Consider the following 19,693-nt stretch of genomic DNA (forward strand, 5'->3'; position numbering starts at 1 on the left):
CTCCACCCCCGCAGCCACTGATGTCAACTTCCTGAACGAGCTAAATCACTTTTATGCTCGCTTTGAAAGAGACAACAGAGAAACTGCCACCAAGCTCAATCCTCAGCTGATCACCCACCAATCACACTCTCCTCCACAGATGTCTGCAAGACACTGAGCCGGATCAGCGTGCACAAGGCTGCTGGACCAGACAACATCCCTGGTCGTGTTCTCAGGGCATGTGCGGAGCAGCTTGCTGGGGTTTTACAGACATCTTCAATCTGTCTCTTGCCCAAGCAGCCGTACCAACATGCTTTAAATGCACTTCCATTGTGCCAGTGCCAAAACACTCTAGTCCGAAGTGCCCTAATGACTACCGCCCTGTAGCACTCACACCCATCGTCATGAAGTGCTTTGAGCGGCTGGTCCTGGAACACCTAAAAGACTCTATACCATCCACATTGGACTCACACCAGTTTGCCTACCGTAGCAATAGGAGCACAGAGGATGCAGTTTCCATGGCACTGCACTCTGTGCTCACTCACCTGGACAATAAGAACACTTATGCACGTATGCTGTTTGTTGACTTCAGCTCAGCATTCAACACTGTCATCCCAACCAAGTTAATAGCCAAACTTGGAGACCTGGGCATCAATACCTCAATGTGCAACTGGATTTTGGACTTCCTGACCAACAGACCTCAGAATGTTCGATCTGGATTCACCTGCTCCACATCCATCACACTTAACACTGGTGTACCACAGGGCTGTGTGCTAAGCCCGTTTCTCTACTCCCTCTTCACCTCCGACTGCAAGCCTGTGTATGGATCTAATTCCATCGTCAAGTTTGCAGACGACACCACGGTGATTGGCCTCATCAGTAACAACGATGAGACTGCCTACAGGAGGAGATCCAGCACCTGGCCACATGGTGCACTGAAAATAACCTGCTCCTCAACACCACCAAAACGAAGGAGCTCATCGTGGACTTCAGGAAGGAGTCAAGAGGCACACACGACACCATCCACATCAATGGAATGGCTGTTGAGCGTGTCTCCAGTTTCAAGTTCCTGGGGATCCACATCTCGGCGGACATGTTGTGGAAAACCAACACCTCCAGCCTGGTCAAGAAGGCTCACCAGCGCCTCTTCTTTCTGAGGACACTGAGGAAGAATCAGCTCTCCTCGGCTATCCTGGTGAACTTCTATCGCTGCGCAATAGAAAGCATCCTGACCAACTGTGTCACAGTATGGTATGGGAGCTGCTCTGTTGCGGAGCGCAAGGCACTGCAGCGGTGGTGAAAACTGCCCAGCGCATCACAGGGACTCCACTACCTGCCATCGAACACATCCAGAAGAAACGCTGTCTGCATCGAGCTCGCAGCATCCTTAAGGACTCCTCTCACCCAGCCCACAGACTGTTTTCTCTCCTGCCCTCCGGCAGGCGTTTCAGGTGCCTCCGGACCAGGACCAGCAGATTAAAGAACAGTTTCTTCCCCAGAGCTGTCTCTTTACTGAACTCTAACCCCCGTTGATCCACTTCCTCATATATTGTTAACTCTTCTCCCCTACCTCACATCGGCCTTATTTGCACTACTGACTGAATGTAAATTTTATTACAGTAACAACTGTTTACTTTTGTATCTTGCACTACCATACCTAAATTGGACTATACTCATTTGCACTGCCGACTGTTGTTTACATTATCAATGTTTACATTAGCATTTTGCACCGTCACGCCTAATTGTAATATGCAATCATTTCCACTGCACTTTACACCTTGTCTATAGTAATAACCATCTGTATATATATTATATTGATAGTACATATCACCTGTATATTCTGTTTATAGTAATAGCCATCTGTATATTTATTCACTATACATACTCACCTGTAAATTCTGTTTATAGTAATAACCATCTTCTATATATATTTATACATATATTCAGTACATATCCTTGTCCTGCACTTATTCAACCACTGTATATCATGCACTTGCTGCTATTGCACTTCTGGTTAGACCTAAACTGCATTTCGTTGCCCTGTACCTGTACTTGTGTAATGACAATAAAGTTGAATCTAATCTAATCTAATATATTCGTCATCTTTAGTGTCAATTTCCCACATTTAATCAATAAATTATATTAGAATAACACAACTCTACAGGACTGTTATTAATAAAACAAATTCAGCAAAAACAAAATCCATTTGAATTTTTTGGGTGAACTATCCCTTTAATGCTGAAATTCAAACTAAGATTCAAATTGAGATTCAAACTAACAAACAAAGTTCAGATTTCAGTATTTAAGGGAAGAGGAATACAGGAAGATTTAAAAATCAGCAATCAAACATCCTGTTCAGCTCGTCTGGATCTGATGTCATAAACCAGAACAACAACAGCAGCGGCAGCAGCCACGCCCACCAGAGCAGTGACGACCAATCGGATCACAGCTTCAGCAGAATCACAACCATGGACAAAGTCTGAGGAATAAAAACATCAAACTGAGATCAGCTCAGTCAAAATTAAATATCGGTTACAGCTGTTTTATTTGTAATAGGTTTAAAGTAGTGTAAGAGTTTAACTAGAGTTTAACAGAGTTGTGTAATTACAGAATTGATGTCGAATAAATTAATGCTGGAGTTATAGTTGAAGATTCAATGTTAATTCAGCAGTGTCCATTCTGTGTTGTTGGATATTGTTGTGAGGACCTTTATTATGACGGGGGAGAGTATGGAATGCCAAAGCTGCCATAATTAGAAATAAATAAATGTACAAAGAAAAGTAAAAAAACAAATAATTATTTCTAATTTTATTTCCTTATGTTTTTTTCCCAACGTTTTTTTTTTCTTTTATGCATTTATACATTTATTTCCACTTTTATTTATTTTCATATTTATTTAATTATATTTGCTTTTTTACATTTCTTTGTACATTTATTTATTTCTAATTACGGCAGCTTTGGCATTCCATTGGAGAGGAGTGAGAGAAGACAGAATAAAGGGGAGGAGTATGTTAAGAAGAGCTCATCTGTGTCCGAGGGTTTTATTTTAATAATCAATAAAATAATATTTATTTTAATAATAACTTTCTCAATATTAAAGCCCCGAAAGCACCCATAAACATATATTACACTGCTGGCAGCGGCGGGATTCGACCCCATTGTTGTTTACATAATATTATTATATTATGTAAACAACAACTTTTATTTTTCCGATTGGTCCTTGGAATCACGATTAATCGTTTGACAGCACTAAAATAAATCTTTTAAAAAAAATGATGAAGACCAGCAGCACAAATGACAGTAATTGTGACTCACCAGAGACAGAAACATTGAATCTGTATGAGATCTCTGTCCTGTTCCTGATGATCACCACTTCATAAAGTCCAGAGTCTGTGGTTCTGGTGTTTGTGATGGTCAGAGATCCAGTCTGATGATCCAGCTTCAGTCTGTCTCTGAATCTCCCATCAAGAGCATCAAATGTGGAGAAAATTCTATGCTTTGTATCGATGTCAGCTATAAGAGTCTCTGGATCTCCAAATGTCCACATTATCTCATCCTCTGTCTGTAGTTCAGTGTGAGTCTGTAGAGAGACTGAATCTCCCTCCATCACTGACACTGACTTCACTGCATCTGAATCAGCAAACACACCTGAACAACAAACACAAACAGGGCTTGTCACAGACTTTTTTTTATTGAAGTAAATAGTTATATGCGCAAATGTCTTTCACAAACAACTGAAAATTGAGATGTTTTCAAAACAGAACTGAAATCATACACAGAAAACACTTTAACTTCAGAAGAGAATCACGACACAACTGAAACTAAAGCTGCTGTTGTTTGCGCTTCAGTGTTTTTATAAAGACTGGGGAAAATAATGTGTTAATTTCTGCGATTTAATATTGTTGTTTAATGAGTTAAAAGTGATTGAAGCTACATAATGTAACTTTTGGTCCTCTATCAACTATAAGTAAACATACATGTACAGTATCTTGCAGAAAAAGATTGGGATCTCGTTCACTAAGCATGAACACACACAAATCTGTGCATTAAATCTGTGTACGAATGTTAACAAATGGTTTGTTCATAAAGCTCTTATATGGAGATGGTTTGGGTGTGTTTTATGCCTTGAGCACACAGACGCTAGTTCAGAATATTCTGAATTCACTAACATTAGAACGAGGTCAGGGTCTGTCCCACATAAGAGAGATCGCGTGCACACGACAGGAAGCAAGTGCACAAGACTGTCCCAGGTCTTAAAACAGTGCTCTTAATACACACTAAATCCACACTATCTAGAATACCACACAGAGTGCTATTTGAGGCCTAGTGTATCCCATCATGCATCATGTTCAGGAATTCGTGTGCACCGAAAACCGCTGCAGTGTAAGTTACTTTAAATATATCACATATAATTTGTGTTGCACATTTTAATGGTACAGAGATGAGCATGTGCATTTTTAAAACATTTGCATCTGCTTTTTATCACTTAATTAGAAACACCACAATTAAATTGTGTCAAAGTGTTAAATGCACCAAAACGTGAAAGTAATGTTCTGTAAAAAAAAATTGACTTACATTTTACAACACTATGTTGTAACTTACAACATAGTGTTGTAAAATGCAAGTCATTTTTTTTTTTTTTACAACTTGTAGGTGTGTCCCATTGATAAATAAAAAAAGTTCTTCACTTTCTCTTCACGTTCTTCACTTCTCTTATGGTCTTCATGCCCACTTGAACACTTGGGCCAAATACAGAAAATACGTCATGCAAGTTGCTATTTTCCCCAGGGGTCGGGAGGGGAAGTAACAATGAGGAAAAAAAAAGAATTTACGAGGAAATGAAAGCAATGTTGCCAACTTAGAAATTTTGTTACTAAATTTAGCAACTTTTCAGAAAGCACCTAGCAACAAATTTAGCTACGTTTAAAGCTTATTTGGCAACTTTTGAAATCCCTCAAACAATAAAAAGGCACACAGAGAAAACCAAAGATGCCTAGTAGTACACACATCACGTGAATTAAGTTAGCTGCTATTTGCAATTGTTTAATTTAATAATAATTTAATAATTGTTCATTTATTATACCCTTTGTTAGTAGCTTGTACCTGCAATTGTTAGTACACTGTAAGAAAAACATCTAGAATATATCCATATATCTAAATATCTAGAATACTAGTAATTTTCCAGGACATTATCCATTATCTGATGTAACCCGAAAACACAAAATATAATGCGTAATTAAAAATGCAGGTAAAAACTAAATATGGAAAATTCCTTCCTATAAATATAGTATACTGTGCCCTATTTTACAGACTTTTCTTTGAATGTAGCATACTAACTACTAATACACAGATGGAAACTATAATTGTTCAGAATGTGTAGTTTTACTTGTTTACTAGCTAACAAAAAAAAAAGCTTAAATTGTAATTGTTCAAAAATTTTTGTAATTGTTTAAGTTCAATGCATTTAAATTTATATTATTTTATGAACAAATCTAAATTAACATACACAAAAAATATATTTTTTGCTGAGATTTGATATATAACTACAATTCATCGACTGGCCACTAGAGACTGGCTCCAAAAGGGAGTCAATGAATGAATCCACCTCTTAATACCATCATAATGATGCCACAGCTATAGAAACCATAAATAGGCTATTACACACAAATGCAGCATAACAAGGCATTGCATCACAGACAGGTATCTTATGTAGCGAGAATGAATGCTATTACTAAAGCTAGAAACACAATTAACAATTCAACAAGTTGTTGCAGCTGCTCAACGCATCATCTCTCTCATCACTTTACTCTGGCATTACATCCCACCCACATCCATCTAATCAGCATGTGGTACATTATATTTCTATAATAAAAAAATATTTTTGGAAAATTAAACAGTTTCTTACAGTCTTATGTGATTTGATAAAATACATATTGTATATGGGTAATGGAAAAATTACAATTAGCTTCAAGCTACACATGACAATTAATGAGATGAATACAACACTTGTACTTGAATGCCACTATCAATCACTATTGAGTGTTTGTAATAACTTCTGACTGCGATCCAATGTGGATTTTGGTCAAATGATGAGGCAGAAATATGTTGTTAGTAACATTCTAGAAAAATTTTATGTGGAAGATACACAGTTACAACTTCTGTGGGGCGTGAAGAAAAAGTAATGTAACTAGTAGTATAACTAATTACCGTTGTCAGAAAGTAATAAGTAAAAAAACAATATTAGTTTTGAAAGGAGTAACTAGTAATGAGTAATATATTACGTTCTTTGAGTAACAAGCCCAACACTGTCTGGGAGTGACACGTGGTGACGCCAAGATGGCGGCAGTTGGCTACGCTTACTTTAGGCTTCAGAAATACTCTTCAGAAACCTACGGGTGACGTCACGGACACTATGTCCATTTATTTTTTACAGTCTATGGTTATTAATAGACCCCCGTGGGGCCCGGTGCGACCGCACCAGTTGCACACCCCTAAGGACGGCCCTGAATATGTTTATTAATGTAATTTGTTACTGTTATCAGAAAACTTAAATTTACACAATTAACCCTCTAAGTGCCAAAGTCGCAAAATTGTGACAAGACGTCATACTTCATTAAATAAACTGTAGTTCCTAATATGGTGTAATATCTCATTTGTATTCCCTACCACTAGATGGCAGACATGTAGTACTTCAATTCTAGACCAAAACTGTTCGAGGAAATAGCAGAGAAAGTGAGCTATCGTGTCATTGATGCGGAAGCAGTTCAGTTCATAGCATCTGAGTAAATTATGAGATTTGTGAGAGAAAATCGCCAAAAGGCTAATAAAAAGTTGTACCGTGAGGATGAGTTGCAAATGTTATTCGCCGATTCTGACTCTGAAGGGGAATATTTGCCTTTTGGAAATGACTATCGGCCGCACATCTCCCGGTACATATTTGCATGCGCAATGGCACCACCGTAAAAGGCAAGGGTGTTCACGAAGCACCATCAAGTGATCATTTCGAGCCTTTGCCCAACAGGGATGGGGGTGGCAGGGGTGGACGTGATCTTAGTGTCCATAGGAGAGGCATCGCGTTGCTGATGATCGGCCAGATTGTGTCGTTGGTTCTGATCGCGTGCGCTCAAAGGGCCGCCGGCAGACAGTACAGGTGCAGTCGGTGTGGGGTAGGTCTGTGTGCTGTGCCATGCAATGAGAGGTACATACTCTCAAGAACTATAAACTGTCACCTAGATACCTGATAAAAAAATAGGCACATGTGTTTTACTATGGCACAGTAATATAGTAATAATTTATTACTTTCTCCTGTTTTACTGTTGATTTCCTCTTTTCCTGATCATTTGGATTGAGGTTAAAAAGACAAAAAAAAAGAAGAAAAAAACCCCCAACAAAACAAAACAAAAAAAACAACAACAACAACATGCAAATAAGTTCAAACATCCATTCAATATCTATTATTTCCTGAATATTACTGATGAACTGATTAGTAGTAGGCTGAAAGTAGGCTACTGCTCACATGCGTTTTACTACTATATAGTACAGTAATAATTTAGTACTTTCTCCTGTTTTATTGTTGGTTTCCTCTTTTCTGATAATTTAGAATGAGGATAAAAAGACAAAAAAACAACAACAAAAAAAAACATGCAAATAAGTTCAAATATCAATTCAATATCTACTATTTCCTGAATATTATGAAATTCAAGAGAGCCGCCCCCCTGATGACATCATAATATGCAAATTAGATGAGTACATCTACACCCCACATAAACTTTAGGTCATGCCCAACATTTTTCTGGTTTACAGTAGATCTCTATCTTTAAGCCCTTTCAAGCTATAAGCTTTTGAAATCTTGATGTCAAAATCCAGCATTTTGCCAAAAAAAAAAAACCTAAAACCTCGCCTAAAAGGTTAACCCAGCATCTGTTTTTATTTAAATTTATTTGACATCTAGTGTCACATGCTCACACGCCTCTCAAAAATACTGACTCGGATGCAATATCAGAATCATTTTGTCTCTTCATTGAGCGCTCTTGACATTTGTATGGTCTCTGAATAAATGTTTTTAAAGATATTTTAAACAAAGTACATTGTGCGCAGGCTTTTCTGCTTATTTGACTTCATGATATAAAATATATTGGTTCATGAAAAGATTTTAAATATATATATATTTTTTTTTATGAAAACGCAACACACGTGACACTGTAATTGTGACTCACCAGAGACAGTAACATTGAATCTGTATGTGATCACTGTCCTGTTCCTGATGATCACCACTTCATAAAGTCCAGAGTCTGTGGTTCTGGTGTTTGTGATGGTCAGAGATCCAGTCTGATGATCCAGCTTCAGTCTGTCTCTGAATCTCCCATCAAGAGCATCATATGTGGAGAATCTTCCAGTGTCTTTATTGATTTCAGCTATACGAGTCTCTGAAAGTCCAAATGTCCACATTATCTCATCCTCTGTCTGTAGTTCAGTGTGAGTCTGTAGAGAGACTGAATCTCCCTCCATCACTGACACTGACTTCACTGCATCTGAATCAGCAAACACACCTGAACAACAAACACAAACAGGGTTTGTCACAGATTAAGACTTTAAATTTCATGATGGTTTACTGAAGTAAACAGTTTGAAATTTAAATCTGAGACCAATAATATCCAAAAAACAAAACGGATTAATAACTTCATCTGTGTGGTGATTTTGAATAAAACTCATTTGCTGATGCAGGAACTGATCATGATTTGACCTCCAACAACATCATACACAGAAAACACTTTTACTTCAGACGAGAATCACGTCACGACTGAAACTAAAGCTGCTGCTGTTTGAGCTTCAGTGCTTTTTATAAAAGACTTTTAGAAAAACAAACAAACATATTTGAAAAAAATACACATTTCAAACTCACCAACCAGACGCCACAAACACAAACAGAACCAAAATCTCTCAAACATCTTCAGCGGTTTCAGTCCACAAATATGAAAAGACAAACTGGTTGAGTGATGAAATGACAGATGAAGTAATGTGAGGCCGATCTGTAGTAAAGTGATGTGAAACTCTACCGTCAGCTAAAAAACCCCATCTATTTATTCAGTATGACTGTCTCTTTTGAGCTAGTGTAGGCCATAGCTTCCTGTAGATCAATGGCGTAATTTTCTACAGAAATAAACGCAGATTAGACTTTTAGTTATTGAAATATGTTCTTAGGGCAGCATTGCATCTTATTGGTTCTCTCAGTCATCCAATCAGCGACAGCAGGAGGCGGGACATGGATTATTTGATTTTTTTTTTCTCAGGACGCAGGAGACATCACGCTAAGGAGATCGTTGCAGTTAAGCTAATGTTGTGTTTTATGTTGAACTATATTACATTATTACCAACATGATCTCACAGAATTCCGTGTAATGTTCACGGACTTAATTAACCTCCGAATCTTTGGTGGCATCACGAAAAATTCCGTGATGGGCTCACAGAAGTGATAGCAATGTAAGTCAGTGACAGGCATCAGCCGTGCTCCACGCACGGAAACCCTTAGCATCAATATGCCGACGCGATACTGGGAAATTTATCGTCATCATTATTGTTCAGAACTGGGTAGGTTTAGAGTAGGGGTGGGTCAGGTACTCCAGTGAAAGTATAACTGCATCGGAGTCACTCTTACGTGGTCCGATGCAGCGCTGGTGTTGAACCAGTGAATCCGTGCATGGACCACGGCTGATGCCTTCTGTGAGCCCATCATGGAATTTTCGGCGATTCCGTGATGCCACCACAGATTCGGGGTTAATTAAGTCCGTGAACATTACACGGAATTCTGTGAGATCAGGTTGATTATTACATAAAAATGTCAAGATAATGAAGTATTTGGATTTTAAGTTAAGGTAATGTTGTGTTTTATGTTGAACTATATTAGATTATTACATTAAAATGTCAAGATAATGAAGTATTTGGATTTTAAGTAAAGCTTGTTTTTCTATTGAGCTGTTATTTAATTAGCTAACTTTAGCTAACTAATGTAAGTAAGCTAACTCGCAACATTGGCTAGCTAGCTCTAAGAAAGGATAATAGCTAATGTTAGCTTATATTCTATTATAAATTTACTGGCTATAATAGCAAGTTACACTGCTGTCATTGCACACTTTTGCTGTGGTAGTGTTGCTGCTCCCAGGGCATTTTGTCATAGCTACATACAACAAAAAGCTTAGCTGCTCTTTAGTGCATTTTTTATGCATATATTCTAATACTGGTCTTAGAGCACCGTGTCGTATTTAAGCGCAACATTCATTTGCTGCTCTAAAGACATTTTTGCAGCATAAATTCTAACACTGCCCTCAGGGCACCTTACCGTATCTCCATGCAACATTCTAATACTGCTCTCAGGGAACCTTACCGTATCTCCATGCAACATTCTAATACTGCTCTCAGGGCACCTTGCCGTATCTCCATGCAGCATTCTAATACTGCTCTCAGGGCACCTTGCCGTATCTCCATGCAACATTCTAATACTGCTCTCAGGGCACCTTGCCGTATCTCCATGCAACATTCTAATACTGCTCTCAGGGCACCTTGCCGTATCTCCATGCAACATTCTAATACTGCCCTCAGGGAACCTTACCGTATCTCCATGCAACATTCTAATACTGCTCTCAGGGCACCTTGCCGTATCTCCATGCAACATTCTAATACTGCTCTCAGGGAACCTTACCGTATCTCCATGCAACATTCTAATACTGCTCTCAGGGCACCTTGCCGTATCTCCATGCAACATTCTAATACTGCCCTCAGGGAACCTTACCGTATCTCCATGCAACATTCTAATACTGCTCTCAGGGCACCTTGCCGTATCTCCATGCAGCATTCTAATACTGCTCTTAGGGCATGAAGTGCATGTATTTTTCGTTTTCTTGACACAATGCCAAAACAATTGAAGGCCACTGTGTGTGCCCTCTTCACTGTAGTGTACAGGTCACTACTATACATGTAAATTTCTGATTTGCTCCACTCCAGTAAATCTGTCAACATAGACTGAAGTTGAACTTGTGCATTGACATTTGTTGGCACAAACAGATTTTCGCTTCCAGCAGTGGGACATGTAGTGGGACATGTCGAATGTGAATTGTTGGTGGTTTGCAGGCAGTCAGCAACATGTAAGCACACACACTTTTGACCGTAACTGTTGACAGCACAGGTACAAAAGGCAGGGTCACCAGTAAATACAAATGTGGCACTTACATCAGTGGGGTGAACATTGATGAAATCACCATCAACGTGGTACTGTTTTTTGGCAACAATATCTCTAGCCATGTCAGCACGTAGCTGTGCAATATCAATACATTTCTGTGCTTCAGTGTATGCTGATACAATATGTGTGCATACATTTCCCTTATCATACAATCCACAGTCACACTGCATCTTGACTAGATCCACAGTGTTCAAAGTTGAATCTGAGTTGGGGCCTGCCCCTGTTTGCACAGAGCACTTTCCTTGCTCATGTATCAGGATCTGCTGTCCCACTGTGCTCTTGGCTGCTGTAGATGTTGATGCTGACGAGGAGACCCTCAGTCTTCCTGCATCTGCCAAGTCGTCCAGGTAGCTACATTAACAAAAGAGCATTTAGTCTGAGGATAACGGGCATTATTGTGTATAAAATGAAATATAGTATTGACCTTTTTAATCACAGAAATTGATCATTTTTAATTAATTCAATTCTCATTTAATTCCCTTCATGCAGGACATGTAACAGAGGACAGTATTGTGAGCATAGAATTAGTCGTTTCAAGTATCTGAAAGATAACATTACCAAACTTACTTAACACTTACTCAAATGGCATTACAGAATTAATATCCTAATAGGCGTTGTGACCAAAATTAATGTAATAAACACCACTACGTTATACTGGCCTTACCAATAATATTTTTGAATATCACCACATAGCAAGTGAAGAAGTTGATCAACTCTTCTGTTTGCCTCTCCTCTTAGGAACTGGTATTTAAGCGCCAGAAAAAAACCTAAAAGGGGAAAACAGTAATATACTGTTATGAGTAAATCATAGATTGAGAAAACAATACTCACTCAGTGTTGGGGAGATAGGATTGTGATATTGTAAACTTTGGAAATGATAACTTAATTTGAAAATACAAAAAAGCGGTTCCAAATGTGACCAGAAAAATTGTGTTCAGTGGCAGATTAGAAGAGAAATGTGCCGTCTAGGGAACCAAATGTTCCCGATCATGAGTTACTTTTTTGTTTTATATCATGCATTGTAATGTTTGAAAAAACATGATTATTAATCTTTGACTACCTCTCTGCCTTATTGTTGGTGTCACTGCTGTTGTGCTCAAACAGTCGTCCAAAACTGGCCCATAGTGCTGCATGTGGAAGCCAGTGCACCCTCAGGTATGTTGTCACTCGATTGCTGCCAAGCTGGGCATCAAGGTCATTGCACACGCTAGTGGACACTGTCACAAAATCTTCCTCCTGAAATCATACCATACATATATTATGGTTGCCAGTTTAGAGTACCCAACACAGACGAAACAAGGGTAATAGCAGATATCGAGACACATACAATTTTATATATCTATCGTAGTTACCGTTATGCAAGCTTTCATTCTGGTCATGGCATGAATGACGACGTGTCTTTTGTCAGGTGACAGGTTCCCACCATCTCTTGATGTAACCCAGCGATGTACAGCCTTTAATACACAATATATGGCACTGTAAATGAGGTTACATTGTTTTTTAGAAGCTACAGCAGGCATATGATATCAAAATTGTAAATCAATTTATTTACAACCAAACAGAATGTTCAAAGTACCTACTTGTGCATTTCTTAAATGCAATCAGTACCTGGAGAACATGAAACCAACAGAGGAGAACTTTGGTTTTGGGGAAAACTTCTCTTATGGCATTGAGCTCTTTCAAGTCTCTGTCGATCATAACTGACCTAGGAAAAATATGACCAGATTCCAGCTAATAATATTGTAGAATACTGGAGTATCACAATTTCATCTTGGCAAATGTAGTAAATTTACTATTGTTTAAGTTACAAAAGGTATTCAATTATCTCTCAGTATTACAACTCCTTTGTGCTTGTATGGGTATTGGGCTTTTGAAAAGAACTGTTCTCACCTTGGGTAAAAGTTTGGATTGCTTGAACAAAGCATGTTCAAGCAAAGCTCAACTATTGCTGAGGATTCCTGGCTCATTATTAGGTATGCAAATGGGACTTCTCTTCCAGTTTGATTGACAAGTACAAGGGCATACCCATATGATGTCAAACCTTTGTAGGAGGCGCCCATAAAAACCATGGGGTGGGGGTTCTCTTGGAGTAGAGCCTTCTGTTGTGGTGTCTGGACAACAATAACCAGTGGCTGGTCTTTTGTCAAAGGTTGTAAAAAGCAAATATTTTCTTTCAGTTCACCTGTCACCAGCTTTTCCACACTCACAGCATCATCGATGTCCGGCAAAGTGAAGATACGGAGGTGGCGTTTTACCAACCTTGCATCTTCTGGAGTTAGGAAAAAACGCCTGTCATGCTTATCGGTATAACCCCGACTACATGCCCAATCACAACTTTTTATGACAATCTGTGATATGGATAGACCTTGCGTGAGCCATATCTCGACAAATCCTAACAATTCTGGATTAATTGCATTTTTCTTCCTCTCTTCAGGGTTTGACAAATCATGTCCCGTGTGTGTTAATTGCTGCCGAACTACTACTGCTGTGAAACCTGTCTCCTCTATAAATTTAAACGACACATAGGCTTCACAGGAATTGGCCCTCGTTTCACATGCCTTGCCCATGCTTTTTCCTGTTGGTTTGTTGCCTCTTTCACAGGCATGGAAATAATAATTTTTGCTGTTCTGTTTTGCCGCCAAGAAAAAGGTCTTTGTTTTCTTCTGTAGTTCTTCTACATAGTTCTCCATAAACTCTGTTTTCTTGTCCCCATGAACAATTTTGATATCCGTGGAAACACGGGAATCTTTTTCTATTCTCAGTTTCCTTCGGATGCTCTCGATCCATAGCTGCTCCATAATCTGCAGTTGATATAAACAATACAGCTTTAAGAAAACAATAATTTTATGAAACATTTCAGAAATAGACACAGCATACCTGAATGTTACCGGATTAGAAGAAAACTAGTTGTATGTTTGCAAATTTCAGTACTACACAGAAAGTAGCATATGAAGTAAAACAAATTTTACTAAAAAATAAAACTAATTTTATTTTTCCATGTACATTTCTGAAATGCACTTTCTGTAAAGCTGCTTTGAAACAATGTGTATTGTGAAAAGCGCTATACAAATAAATTTGAATTGAATTGAATTGAAGTGCCCTGAGATTTGTGTTGTTCCATTTACATACTATAAGGTGCTCTAAGAGCAGTATTAGCATGTGTATGAGTAGGGATGCAGTAGTATAAGAAAGTGTGCCACTAATGCCCATAGAGCAGCCAATTAATGTTGTATGTAGATAATATAAGGTGCCCTGAGAGCAGTACTAGAATACTTGCAGCGAAAATGTCCTTAGAGCAGCTAATTCATGTTTCATGCAGATACTACATGCAGATACTACAAGGTGTCCTGAGAACAGTATTAGAATGTGAGTGAGTAAGGACGCAGAAAAATGTCCTTAGAGCAGCCAATTGTAGATCTAATGTCATAGCAGCATTAGAATATCTGCAACAAAAATGCGCTAAGAGCAGCAAATGAATGTTGCATGGCGATACAGTAAGGTGCCCTGAGGGCAGTATTAGAATTTATGGTGCAAAAATACCCTTAGAGCAGCCAATTGTAGATCTAATGTCATAAGGTACCCTCAGAGCAGCATTAGAATATCTGCAACAAAATGCGCTAAGAGCAGCAAATGAATGTTGCATGGAGATACGGTAAGGTGCCCTGAGGGCAGTATTAGAATGTTGCATGGAGATACGGTAAGGTGCCCTGAGGGCAGTATTAGAATGTTGCATGGAGATACGGTAAGGTGCCCTGAGGGCAGTATTAGAATGTTGCATGAAGATACGGAAAGGTGCCCTGAGAGCAGTATTAGAATGTTGCATGGAGATACGGTAAGGTGCCCTGAGGGCAGTATTAGAATGTTGCATGGAGATATGGTAAGGTGCCCTAAGAGCAGTATTAGAATGTTGCATGGAGATATGGTAAGGTGCCCTAAGAGCAGTATTAGAATGTTGCATGGAGATACGGTAAGGTTCCCTGAGAGCAGTATTAGAATGTTGCATGGAGATACGGCAAGGTGCCCTGAGGGCAGTATTAGAATGTTGCATGGAGATACGGCAAGGTGCCCTGAAGGCAGTATTAGATTTTATGGTGCAAAAATACCCTTAGAGCAGCCAATTGTAGATCTAATGTCATAAGGTACCCTCAGAGCAGCATTAGAATATCTGCAACAAAATGCTCTAAGAGCAGCAAATGAATGTTGCATGGAGATACAGTAAGGTGCCCTGAGGGCAGTATTAGAATGTTGCATGGAGATACGGTAAGGTGCCCTGAGGGCAGTGTTAGAATTTATGCTGCAAAATTGTCCTTAGAGCAGCAAATGAATGTTGCGCTAAAATACGACACAGTGCTCTAAGACCAGTATTAGAATATATGCATCAAAAATGCACTAAAGAGCAGCTAAGCATTTTGTTGTATGTAGCTATGACAAAATGCCCTGGGAGCAGCAACACTACCACAGCAAAAGTGTGCAATGACAGCAGCGTAACTTGCTATTATAGCCAGTAAAAGTTATAATAGAATATAAGCATATTATCCTTTCTTAGAGCTAGCTAGCTAATGTTGCGAGTTAGCTTACTTACATCAGTTAGCTAGCTAGTTAAATAACAGCTTGATAGAAAAACAAGCTTTACTTGTTATATATACTTCATTATCTTGACATTTTAATGTAATAATCTAATATAGTTCAACATAAAACATAACATTACCTTAACTGCAACGATATCCTTAGCGTGATGTCTCCACTCTCCAGGATGTCTCCCACGTCCTGAGAAAAACAATTCAAATAATCCATGTCCCGCCTCCTGCTGTCGCTGATTGGACGACTGAGAGAACCAATAAGATGCAATGCTGCCCTGAGAACATATTTCAATAACTAAAAGTCTAATCTGCGAAATAAACAGACCATATGTTAAAAGTGTCTTAAAGCAGCTGTTTGGATGCGATCCTGAAAGTGTTTGGCTCTGGTTTCTCCTGTAACTTTCAGACTGATTTCAGAGTTTCTTTAATGGCTTTATAAAGCAGGAACAGATCACCTGTTATAACTGTGTGTATAAAAGTGTTCTCTTATATTTTCAGATGATGCTTTGTATGGAGTGGAAGTCAGAATGTTTAGTTCATATAAACAGGAGAGAAAAATAAGCCTACAAACTACTGAAAGATACACTGACCGCATTCATCTGATAATAAACATGCTGATGCCAGCCAGAGCTGTTTCAGATCAAACAGATCAAACCACATTAGATATAAATAGCAGAACACAACATGTTCAGCTTTGATCACACTGCATTGAGTGAATAAATGCATTCATCAGTGTTGCTATACTCTAACCAGACTTTGGTACTTTGGTGAAGTGTAAAGGCCTAAATCAGTTTTTTTTCTTCTGATATTTCAGTTACGTTATAATGAGCTTACACTATTACACTATAATTCTCATGTTTTTGTTCACTACATATATAACGCAGAGCGCCTCCTGCTGGAAGAACCGAGAGCAGAAACATCCACTTCCACAGACATTAACATCATACATCTACCAACGTTTTCTACCAATGTCATAATTTTGCTCTGCCGGGGACATCTTTCTGGAAAAGTACGCACACGGATGGAGTACAGGCGGTTCGCCCTTCCATTGTGATAACACCGCTCCCACTCCCAGGGTGGATGCGTCTACCTCGACCACGAAGCGGTGGTTGGGATCAGGGTGACGGAGGATAGGTGCGTTGCAGAAGGCGGATTTCAGTCGCTGAAAGGCACTAGTGGCTTCCGACGTCAAGGCTAAAGATTTTAGCTTATTACGGAGGAGAGAGGTGAGAGGGGCAGAATAATGACTGAAATGAATATAAATCTACGATAGAAATTGGCAAATCCGAGGAACCTCTGCAGTTCCTTTATGGTGGAGGGTTGTGGCCAACTTCGTACCGCTTCCACCTTCTTCTGGTCCATTTGTACTCCCTCTGGGGTAATGACATAGCCGAGGAACTGGATCGTGGATTGGTGGAATTCGCACTTTTCTAGTTTCAGAAACAAGTTATGTTGTCGGAGGCGTTGGAGTACCTGAGTGACGTGGTGACGATGTGTTTCGAGATTGGGTGAGTAGATTAGAATATCGTCTATGTAGACCACTACGAACCGATGGAGCATGTCTCTGAAGATTTCATTCATAAAGTTTTGGAATACAGAAGGTGAGTTAGACAGGCCATACGGCATCACCCGGTACTCATAGTGCCCAGACGGGGTGACAAAGGCGGTCTTCCACTCATCGCCCCTACGGTAACCAGTAACTGTAGTACTACTTCAGCTGTATTGCAGTAATACTGCGGTTCTATTGAAGTTGTATTCTAGTAATACTACAGCTCTACTGCAGTTGTATTTCAATAGTACGTCAGATGTATTGCAGTTTCATCGTGTCCAAAAAACCTACTTGTTCCTCACAGCTTCTCCAGCATCATCTTCTACGCTTCATGGTGGGACACAAAACAGTCCATGGTAAGTTTCCGCCACCTACTGGCTTCCAAAATACAGGAGATGCGGGGAACTTGACAAAGAATGCATTCTCCGGTGCCAGAAAAGTGTATCTGAAATGTATTGTGTTTTGATTTGAAATAAAATGCACGTGAAGCCAGTTTAAAGGCTTTGGTTTACATTTGGGAATAGCTAAGATTCTCCTCCATTCTCACCAACTTTTTGCAAGAAATTCAGTGGCAAGATTATAAGAGATGCAGATGTGTATCCATAATTCAGTAGTAATAACAAAAAAAAGTAATTCATCAAATTTTCATAAGACATTATTCAAAATCAAGAAATGCTTTAACAGAAAATGGCATAACACTGTTATTCCACAGTTAAAAACAGCAGGGTTAGAGAAAAAAAATGAGTTGTCATCTGGTCATCTGATTTTTCTTGAAGACAAACACACATAGTATAAACCTGGGGGCTGTTCCATAAAACAAGTTTACCAAATAAGCTAGGCTTATTTCAGTTAGTCTGACTTATTGTCACTTGATTTGGTTTCCGAAAGCAAGTTTACCATCAAGCTCAGTCACTGTGGCGACTTATGCTGGGAAACTAACCTGGTCCGGGGCAGGCTAACTGAGCTCCTCTAACACTGACCAATAGGAACGCATTGATGTGCCTCACTAACCAAGAGATTTATTTGTAAAGATTATTGTTGTTGTTGTTAGTCTTTTTTCTACTCATTACAACCGATTATAACACAAAATAAACACGCTCATGTCACGTAATCTCAATCAGTTTTGCAACCAATAAAACAGCAATACCTTTACCTCAGGCAAGTCATTCAGTGTCCACAGCTTGTTGCTAGAAAAGTGCAAATGTGCAGTTTTTTTCTTTACTTGGGTGTTGTTTATTGTATCTAAAAATAAATAGAAATTTAATTTAATAGATTGGGCTCCGTTAAATGTAGCCTTTAATATTTTAGTAGGCTATGTAGCATCAGAACGAGTCAGACAAAACTAAGATTCAATCAGAACATCGAAACATGAGGAGCCGAAATTCCAGAAGAGGCCCAAGAAAACAGGACATTATAAATCACATTCCTAAGCGCCATGAGTCTGGAGCAAGCCTTACCAACAAGCCTCTTTCACAGAACAGCTTGCAACATTAAGACAAAAGAACACTTTGATAAGTCCAACGCAGGAAGGAGATCGTCAAATTTGGGGTAAATAGTCAAGATTAATGGTCAAAGAGATGGCCATCACATGTGTTCCACAAGAGAAATCTCTTTAGATTGACTTTTCCCCCACACATACAAGACAAAGAACCAGACTGAAATTCCTCTGTCCAAAGAACATGTCTTTTGGTCTCCACAGAACTATACAGAGACTTTCTTTTTCACATGCATATAAAATCATCCTAGAAGGACATTTCTAGGCATAACACTATATTATGTATGTAACCCACACATTAGATTATCATGTTTTAAGCACATATTATGTATGTCTTTTTAATAACTATTGAATGACTTTAAGGTTTATTCGTGTTTGGTATGTATGAGCTTGACAATTCTAGCTTGAAACGTTTCTTCCAATTGATTCTTTGTCAAATTTATCATACTCTGGTTATAGAAATCACATCCAAAGTATACTTTGCAAGAGTGTGTAAAATTCAGACCATGTGACCAGATAACAAACTGATTTATGATGGAAGGAACAACCCTAGCTAAGATAATAGCCTATCTTAATTGGTCAAGACACCAGATGGGATGTGTCCAGAAGCCGAGTTTAAAACCTCAGGACACCATCAAATCTTTCTCTTTCGTCCCCTTCTTCTTCTCGCCACCGCGTTTTGACGCTGTTTTAGCGCTCTTTGAGCGTGCTCTGGCCTACAGGCTAGTTGCTACCTAACACCACGATGAGAAGAAAAACCACCTAGTCTCGTTACTCATTTTATTCTTTTACTTTAGTTTCTTTTCTTTCTGTTGATTCTCGTGTTCAAAAGTTAAGTTTGCCGCAAAGTCCAGCTC

The 19,693-nt window shown here is 38.9% G+C and overlaps 2 protein-coding genes across 2 annotated transcripts; both read right to left on the reverse strand.

Annotated features, from left to right (window-relative positions):
- Nucleotides 1-1,724: 1,724 nt before the first annotated feature.
- LOC131530171 (uncharacterized) lies at nucleotides 1,725-9,163 on the reverse strand. Its single transcript, XM_058760332.1, has 4 exons — nucleotides 8,882-9,163; nucleotides 8,196-8,528; nucleotides 3,295-3,627; nucleotides 1,725-2,458 (listed from the first exon to the last, which is right to left on the reverse strand). Exons 1-4 carry the CDS (start codon nucleotides 8,925-8,927, stop codon nucleotides 2,322-2,324), a joined length of 849 nt encoding a protein of 282 aa, XP_058616315.1. The 5' UTR covers nucleotides 8,928-9,163; the 3' UTR covers nucleotides 1,725-2,321.
- Nucleotides 9,164-12,077: 2,914 nt separating this feature from the next.
- Nucleotides 12,078-17,418, reverse strand: LOC131530973 (uncharacterized). Its single transcript, XM_058761526.1, has 7 exons — nucleotides 17,131-17,418; nucleotides 16,883-16,999; nucleotides 15,921-16,100; nucleotides 13,103-14,013; nucleotides 12,821-12,917; nucleotides 12,565-12,666; nucleotides 12,078-12,448 (listed from the first exon to the last, which is right to left on the reverse strand). Exons 1-7 carry the CDS (start codon nucleotides 17,416-17,418, stop codon nucleotides 12,269-12,271), a joined length of 1,875 nt encoding a protein of 624 aa, XP_058617509.1. The 3' UTR covers nucleotides 12,078-12,268.
- Nucleotides 17,419-19,693: the final 2,275 nt, after the last annotated feature.

This window comes from Onychostoma macrolepis, chromosome 22 (assembly GCF_012432095.1).
Source record: "Onychostoma macrolepis isolate SWU-2019 chromosome 22, ASM1243209v1, whole genome shotgun sequence".
NCBI classification, from domain to species: Eukaryota; Metazoa; Chordata; class Actinopteri; order Cypriniformes; family Cyprinidae; genus Onychostoma; species Onychostoma macrolepis.

Bases quoted from the DNA above. Each gene is read 5' to 3' on its own strand.
- LOC131530171 (XM_058760332.1), bottom strand. From the start codon at position 8,927: ATGTTTGAGAGATTTTGGTTCTGTTTGTGTTTGTGGCGTCTGGTTG. The intron at 3,628-8,195 runs GTGAGTCACAAT...TTTGTTGTTCAG, and splicing joins ATTCAATGTTACTGTCTCTG to GTGTGTTTGCTGATTCAGAT. The intron at 2,459-3,294 runs GTGAGTCACAAT...TTTATTCCTCAG, and splicing joins ATTCAATGTTTCTGTCTCTG to ACTTTGTCCATGGTTGTGAT.
- LOC131530973 (XM_058761526.1), bottom strand. From the start codon at position 17,418: ATGCCGTATGGCCTGTCTAACTCACCTTCTGTATTCCAAAACTTTATG. The intron at 14,014-15,920 runs GTAATGTTATGT...TATCAACTGCAG, and splicing joins AGGATATCGTTGCAGTTAAG to ATTATGGAGCAGCTATGGAT. The intron at 12,918-13,102 runs GTGAGAACAGTT...TATTTTTCCTAG, and splicing joins AATCCAAACTTTTACCCAAG to GTCAGTTATGATCGACAGAG.